This window comes from Alligator mississippiensis, chromosome 8, assembly GCF_030867095.1.
Source record: "Alligator mississippiensis isolate rAllMis1 chromosome 8, rAllMis1, whole genome shotgun sequence".
Taxonomy (NCBI): domain Eukaryota; kingdom Metazoa; phylum Chordata; order Crocodylia; family Alligatoridae; genus Alligator; species Alligator mississippiensis.
In genome coordinates, this window is record NC_081831.1 from 34627046 (window position 1) to 34634416 (window position 7371).

The 7371-nt window shown below is 41.0% G+C and overlaps 1 protein-coding gene across 2 annotated transcripts in view; it reads left to right on the forward strand.

Annotated features, from left to right (window-relative positions):
• Positions 1-6249, forward strand: part of LOC102565019 (Krueppel-like factor 5) — a 45752-nt gene extending 39503 nt beyond the window's left edge. For both annotated transcript variants that reach the window (XM_014609926.3, XM_006278085.4), the window contains one exon: positions 486-6249. In XM_014609926.3, the coding sequence (XP_014465412.2) occupies positions 486-664 (179 nt within the window). In that variant the 3' untranslated portion in view covers positions 665-6249. The remainder of the gene's footprint in view (positions 1-485) is intronic.
• The last annotated feature ends 1122 nt before the right edge of the window (positions 6250-7371 follow it).

The following is a 7371-nucleotide window of genomic DNA, read 5'->3' on the forward strand; positions in this document are numbered from 1 at the left end:
GGTTGGAAAATGAGAGTGGGGGAAAAGGTGTTCTTGGAAAATCGAGTGAAAAGCAAATGAAAGTTGAAAGTTGAAATTTTCCATGGAAATTTTTGACTTTTCATTGGAAAAAACAAAGCCCCAAACTTTTCTATCCTGAAACTCAAAGCAAAGGCCTACAGGGAACCCAAAAGAAACTTGTTTGAAACTTTACGAATTGAAATGGTTGAGTTTGTCATAGGTCTGATGGTGATACCTCAAATCCTGTAAGGCAGCTCATGATCAGTTCAGAAAGAGCAGAGCAAGCAGAGTTGGGTATCACCATCAGAATGACTGTACACATCACATGGGATTGTGCCTAGACACAGCAAGGATCACATAGGTAGATGGATAGAGATCACGGTGCCTCACCGGGATGGAAGGACAGACAAATAAGCAAGTGCTGAATATTGGCCCAGTGCCATTGATGCAGAAACCATAATCTGTGGCCTGTTTTTCCTCTGCAGGAGAGAAACCGTACAAGTGTACATGGGAAGGCTGCGACTGGCGTTTTGCCCGCTCTGATGAGCTAACCCGGCACTATCGCAAGCACACGGGTGCCAAGCCTTTCAAGTGCATTGCTTGCGGGCGCTGTTTCTCCCGCTCTGACCACCTGGCCCTCCACATGAAGAGACACCAAAACTAGTGGCAGGACCCCCACCATAACCTCCATCTCCAGGAGCAGCTGGGACTCCTTCCCTCTCTGATGGACTCTTTTTATACATAGGAACAAAACCAGGCTGTGACTCAATGACAGCATGGGGTCTGGATGTGTCCGCGCCCTGTCACGAAAGTTCTCTTGTTGAAAGATTATTAAAGATAGACCTGTACACTGGCAAAGATCCCACTCATCAATGAGGAGATGTTCTTTGGACTTCCGAATTCTTTCATCCAGCAAATTCACTATTTATTTTTCACTCAGGAGCAATTTTCTCTTTTGTGTCAAACTTCGGGACTTTTCTTTCCCTTTCAGGTCTCTGTCTTGTTGGAAGGAGCAGGGATGTATTGGGAAGATGGGCTAGCCAGCAGATGAAAGGGCTTATTTAAGTTTTTGGTGGAATCCCTTTGGACCTGTCCATCTCATGACCAAAGGATACTCACATAATGCAGCAATAGCAGCAAATGTTCACTGCTTGTTTGGAAAGTCAAGTCTTTTACCTTGTTCTATATATCAGTGCAAGAAACAAGGATGGAAAAATTCCCGTATCTGACATGCCCCATGACTGGCGCAGATCAAATGCAGATGATATGCTATTCATGCTCCCCTGAGCCTGCTTGCTGTTTCCTGCACTGAGGTGGCTTTGGGGCATAAATTCCTATGCATTTTGACCAAGTATTTCCATCACTGTGCCCTTATTGCTTCTGGTTCCAGGATGGTTTTGGTTTATGTGGTTGCTGTGAGAACCAGCATGGCTTTCAGAGGCAGGAAGTGGGCAGTCACCAGGAAAACACAAAGCTTTGCACTGTACCATTGATTTCCCAGAATGCACCGGGCAGGTCTCTTCATGCCTTGAACACAAGAGACTATTACAAATCAGATATTTTTGCTGTTGCTTTTCATGCATTTTACCAAGTTCAGAAATGCCGCTTTCAAGAAATTCTAATAAATCCTGCTGTCCACATTGTAATCTTGTTACCTACCTCACAGGTTCATGACCTTGGGCTCTTTAAGGAATCTTCATTGTCTTCCTTAACATGCTGTGATGTGTAGTGTATGCCAGAAACTGCTAAAGCCTATGAAAAATTAAACATAGGCAGAACAAGAACAGGTGATGCCAATTTAAACAGCAGCAATGTAGATAATGAATAAATCAAGAACAAGTAATCAATCAGCCTTGCATGTTCAACAGAACACTGATTTTCCTGATGAAGCAATGTAAGTAATGTACAGATGGTGACATGTGCGATAGATTCTCTGCTAACAGGATCTAGGGCTTTAGTGGCTCTGGAAATTTTAACCCCAAGTGTGGCCTAATAGTCAAATGTGGCCACTAGTTACCCTTCTCCATGTAAATAAAATCAGTCAGACTTCTGGTGAACAGAGCCAGCAAGTTTAGTTTTGCATGTGTCAATGAAGATGCAAGTGAAGGCAGATGTTAGGGATGATGCACAGTCATTACTGGTTTAGGGTTACACATTCATTAATGTAGGTGTGGCACTGGGGACACTGGCAAGCCACCTGTAAGGCTCTGTGAGCTCAACATTTGGGCTGTCCCTGATTAAGTACTTTCTAAGCAGCTTGCCCAACCAGTTCAGAGAGCCCTGTTAAGGCCAGGTAAATAAGCCAGCTGCAGTGACTCACTGGAATTAAACTTTGGTGACCTCCAGATGTGCAGGCTGAGCCAGGGGTGGAAAAGTCACTGCAGAGCTTGGCACCAAGTCTGTGAACAGGGATCAGGTTCCTGTCTTGGCTTATTGAGCTGCACTGCCTGGGCTTACCAGGTCTGACTTGACTCCACTCTCCAGACATTCCAGCTTGCCTGTGTTCTTTCTTGAATGGGCTGGGAAGCTCTGGTGATTTGGGTTCTCCAGCAAGTCAACACCAACCCCTCCCACACCTCTATTGTGACCCTGACAAATGGTAGTTACCCTATAGCCAGGGCCAGGCATGTAAATCAGTCAAAGACGACAAACATAATAGAAGCCAAAACAAGCAAGGCTTGGAACCCAAGTGTGTGACTGTACATTTCACACACTGCTTTCTAGTGTGGCTAGGGAAGTTTTCCTGTGCATCTCCACCAGGGTTGCATCTCTTTATTAAAAAGCCTGTATTATAACACAAGGAACCCTTGGGAACTGCGATGTGCCATATGCTTTTTCTGTAAAATATGTATTCTTTTATCATATACCTTGTCAAATAGGGGGTGTGTTTTGTGTGTGGATGTAGTTAGAGCAGAATTCTTTCATTGGCACAGACTCTGGTGTGCACAGGCACATGCCAAAGACATGACAGTCCTAATTATCCAGTGTTCAAAGGTATTCCTGAGGATGGGGTGTTCCGTCTGAGTTCAGAACATGCTTTAAAGCTAAGTGTTGTACAAAATAGTTTATCCTTTAGAACTCTGTGCTGACATCAGGCCAATTCTGGCAGCCAGATATGGCAACAAACACCATCACCCCTCTGTCAGAGACAGTGACCAGAGCTATTTTATGGGTTTGGTGTGCCATTTCTCCAACACTGATAGGTGCCGCACTGAGTATGAATTCTTCCAGGTAACCAGCATGTATCTGTTTACAGAAAGATCCAATGACTGTATGATGCGGGGTGGGGAAGTTTTTCAGGCTTTCAGAACGGCACACATGCATATGTACACTGTCTTTACAGTTATCTAAGCTCAAAGGCATTTCATTGTAAGACAGTATATTCTTAGGCAACTACATCTGGTGTATCCTGGAAGTTAGGGCTGGGTCAGTGGCTTAGGTGGAAACCCAAACCAGCCATGTTGAAACCTGTTGTGCCCAACCCAAACATAGTTGGCTTGGGTTCAGCTGACAGCATTGCAATATAGTGCAAATGCAAGTCTTTTCACACCATCCCTCCTTCTTATTAAACTCCCCTACCCACCCACATTCTCCCCAGATAATACATGATCCTAGTAATTAACAGCTTGGTTGCAGCGGTCTCACCAAAAACAGCAGCTTAAAAATGCAACATTAAGAAATCAGAGGCACAAATCTTAGTAGTGTGCCTAGTGCAGTAGCCCACATGTATGGTCTCACTCCAGCCCTCCAGCTGTGCGTGCAGTCTTGTGTGAAACAGGGAGAAGGTCCATATACAGTCTGTGGATTCTTGGCAGCATATAGCTTCCAGTAGTTAAGGATGTTACTGTTCAAAGTTTATTTGCTACTGCATCAGCTACAACGTGTCGGCACAATGAGGCAGCAATAAGTCTACAGAAGATCTTCTTGCTCTAGTTGGCTTAATATTAGACATTACATGGATTTTTTTCATTTCAGTTTTATATCTTCTTTCTGGTGTACTTTTTATAGCTTAGGAAAATGTTGTATTTAAAAAAAAATCAAAAGAAAATTTCCCACAAAAGAAGCTGAGAGGCTGATTAAAATGCAAAACAGGTTTGAACAAGAAACAATTTCCTCCTCTTCTACACGTTAGACTCACATACACATGTGCAGTGTTGTATTGATACTAAGTGATTAATGGGAACTGTTTAGTCATTAAAGTGACTCAAAATATAATATCTTTACTTGACAAATTCCCTTTTTGGGAAAAAGTAACTGCAGTTTTGGTTTGTTTAAAAAAAAAAAATCTTTTTCAGTACCATGCTTGCTTGGTAAAGTAAATCAAAATTAAAAAACAAAACTTGAAAAACATTTTCTAAATCTTGAAGTCAAACCAGAGTAATTTTGACTGGAAAACCTACTGCTTTCAGGAAAATTGGAAACATTTGGGGCTTTTTTGTGAATAGTAACTAAAATTTTCTATCAGTTTTTGAAAGCATGTAGCCAGAGTCATTTTTTTCTTTAAAAGACCGTTTTGCTGTTCCCTCTTTGTGTGATCCATAAGTGAGACCCACTGGAACCTTAAGTGGAACTTGAAAGCATTTGAGGAATTAGCATATTACAAAAAAATTCTTGGATAGTGCCTCATAGGGAGAGCACCACTGCAGCACATTTAGCTATTACAGTAAAACAACATGTCTAGAAAGACAACAAGCCCAGACCAGCATATAGCTGCCTGTCCCGTGTCATGGGCCTTCAAGAAGAGTGGACCATGAGAAGAGTTTGAAAAAGTGTTGGAGGCTATTTCCCCATCTTAAGCACAAGATTCTGTTTCCCTCTCCTACAGGCATAAGGACCCATGAGCTGGATTTTCCATGTTTCCTTCAGAATAAAATTTGGAGAATTAATATCCCTATTTTGGGCTTTCATTTGTGCTTTTGAGTTTGTAACACAGTGGAGCAATTTCTGTAAATAATAGGGAACTTTGTACAGAATTTTGTATGTGGAGTTAAAACAATTGTTTACTGTATAAAACAAACACACACACAAAATTGGGACCTGGAAAACTGTGGTGGAAGGTTTATTTTCTGCATATGTCTTTGTTTGTCACTTTTACAAATATTAATTCATCTAATATTTTGTAATAAAATGTCACTGCAGGGAAGGATAGTCATTCTTCTCCCCTCCACCCCAATGCCATTTTAGTAGTAATTGCCTGATTTCTTGCTACATTGCCATAAATGCCATAATCCAGTTGCTAGTGTCTCTCACTCTGTGTGAAGAGGTGTATTCGTTATATCAATACACAGTAGTTAGGGGGCTGGAAGTAACTTCATTGCTGACTACAAGGGAAAGGCTAAGAATTCTACTCATCTACACAAACCCAATCTAAACCAGCAGAAGTCCTAACTGCTGCTGTTTCTTGAGCACAAACCAATTCTGCCCAGCTATGAGCAGAATGGGAGATCAGAAGGATATGTTAGACTTTACCTTTTATAAAAAATGCAATCAAAAGAGAATTTTCATTAGGATGGACTAGAAAATCAGGGTGCCCAGATTCAATGAAAAAGTCACCATTTGTAATACAGGAAATCTCAGGACACAGACAATCTAATTTGTATTCAGTGGTTCAGGAGAAGGCTGAATGTCCTCCACCTGCCAATAGACTTGGCTAAATGTGTACTGTTAAGTAGGGAAAAGGAAAAGGGATCCTTTTTTAACTTTCACAGCTAATTGGTCACCTTAAGATCTGTGGAGCATGATATTTGATCATTCTTAGCCTAGCTTGTGTATCAGTTGGGGCGAATACTTTGTGATACAACATGCAGCACAGAAAAGCAGCTAAAAGGTTAATCAGCAGTTTACTATGCCCCCCTCAAATTTACACTCCTGTGTCCTGAAATAAGAATATCATCTGTGAGGCCAATGCTTTGTCATGGATTCTTATGCAAAGCTTCTTATGCAAAGCTTGTTAGCTAACATCTGTCTGCAAGGTACCCACCTCTCCCTGGCTTCTAAAGTCCCTTCTGTGAATTCATAAGAGCAGTCTTCAAGTTACTTCCTGTAATTGGTAATTCTGGGGAGGAAGAGGTTGAGAAAATGAAAATCCCTCCCTTGCACAAAAATTTAAAAAAAGAAAAAAAGAAAAAAGAGAGAGTGCGATTATGAGTTGGCAGGTGTACAATGTGATGGGTGTCTTGGATGTTAAACTCAACTTGTACATTTTTTTTTTTATAAAAAGGAATGAAATAAACAGATCTTTTTAAACCACTCCCTGATGAATGCCAGCTTCTTTCTCTGACTGCTTCTTTATGATGTGTTTGTTTTCCTGGATACCAGAGATGGCATCCAATGCTGAACTGGGCCTAGGCAGTATCCTAGTGTAGTGCAGCAACATTGCATTGATCCTCTGGAAGTGATGGTCTACACAAGAGTAAATGTACAGATAATGTGGATGTTCTGGCTATCAGTGCAACACTGGAGAGGCATTGCTGTGACAGATGGGTCACCAGGTAAATCTTCTGGGTCAGGCAAATTTCTATGGGCTCTTGAAAACTTTAATGCTGTCTTTAGCAACGTGCAATTAACTGATATACTTTGCTTTGCATTTTACCTTTGCCAGACCAGGTGAATATGAATCCAAACTTAAACCAAAAATGCAAACATTTGGCCCAGACACTCTAATGTAATTCAGCACATCAGAGGCTTATTAGCCAGGGTCTGTGTTCTGGGTAGTGGTGGCAGGGACTGACCCACCAGTACTATCTGCCGCTAGCCATCATGCACCACCCTCTAAGTGAAAGCCTGGGGCTGGTGCTCCGTGACCGACCACTTGTTATGTTACTCCACTAAATTCCACTGACTTCAAAGAAGCTATGCTAACGTGGTCTATTTATTAGAAATACTCAGAAAATGAGATTTCCACCTGCCAAGACATTCAGGTATTCCAACATTTGGGTACATTCCCCATGAAGTTGGAATATCATAAATTTTCGTAGAGTGAATAATTCAGAAAAAATCAGCTTGGAAATGTCAAGGTGAAAAACAAGTGACTTTGATCAAAGCCAAATATTTCATTTAGAAATGGCAACATTTTAAATATTTTTTAGCCTTTTGAAATGTCAGTATTTTTTGTTTTCCATACTTAGACACACCAAAATATCCTTTCAAAAGAAAATGATTCATTTAGAATTTTCCAGTAAAAATTGAGAACAGTTTATTATAAACCAACATTCTCCTGCCAGCCATTTTGATTTCTACCCAAAAAAAGAAAAAAAAATCTGATTTCACTGGAAAAACTTTTCAGTAAGAAATTTTTTGGTTTTACTCTTTAGGCTGCTTTTAACAGGAATACTTTCCAGGATGCTGAGAAAAGTAACCTTAGAATTGTTT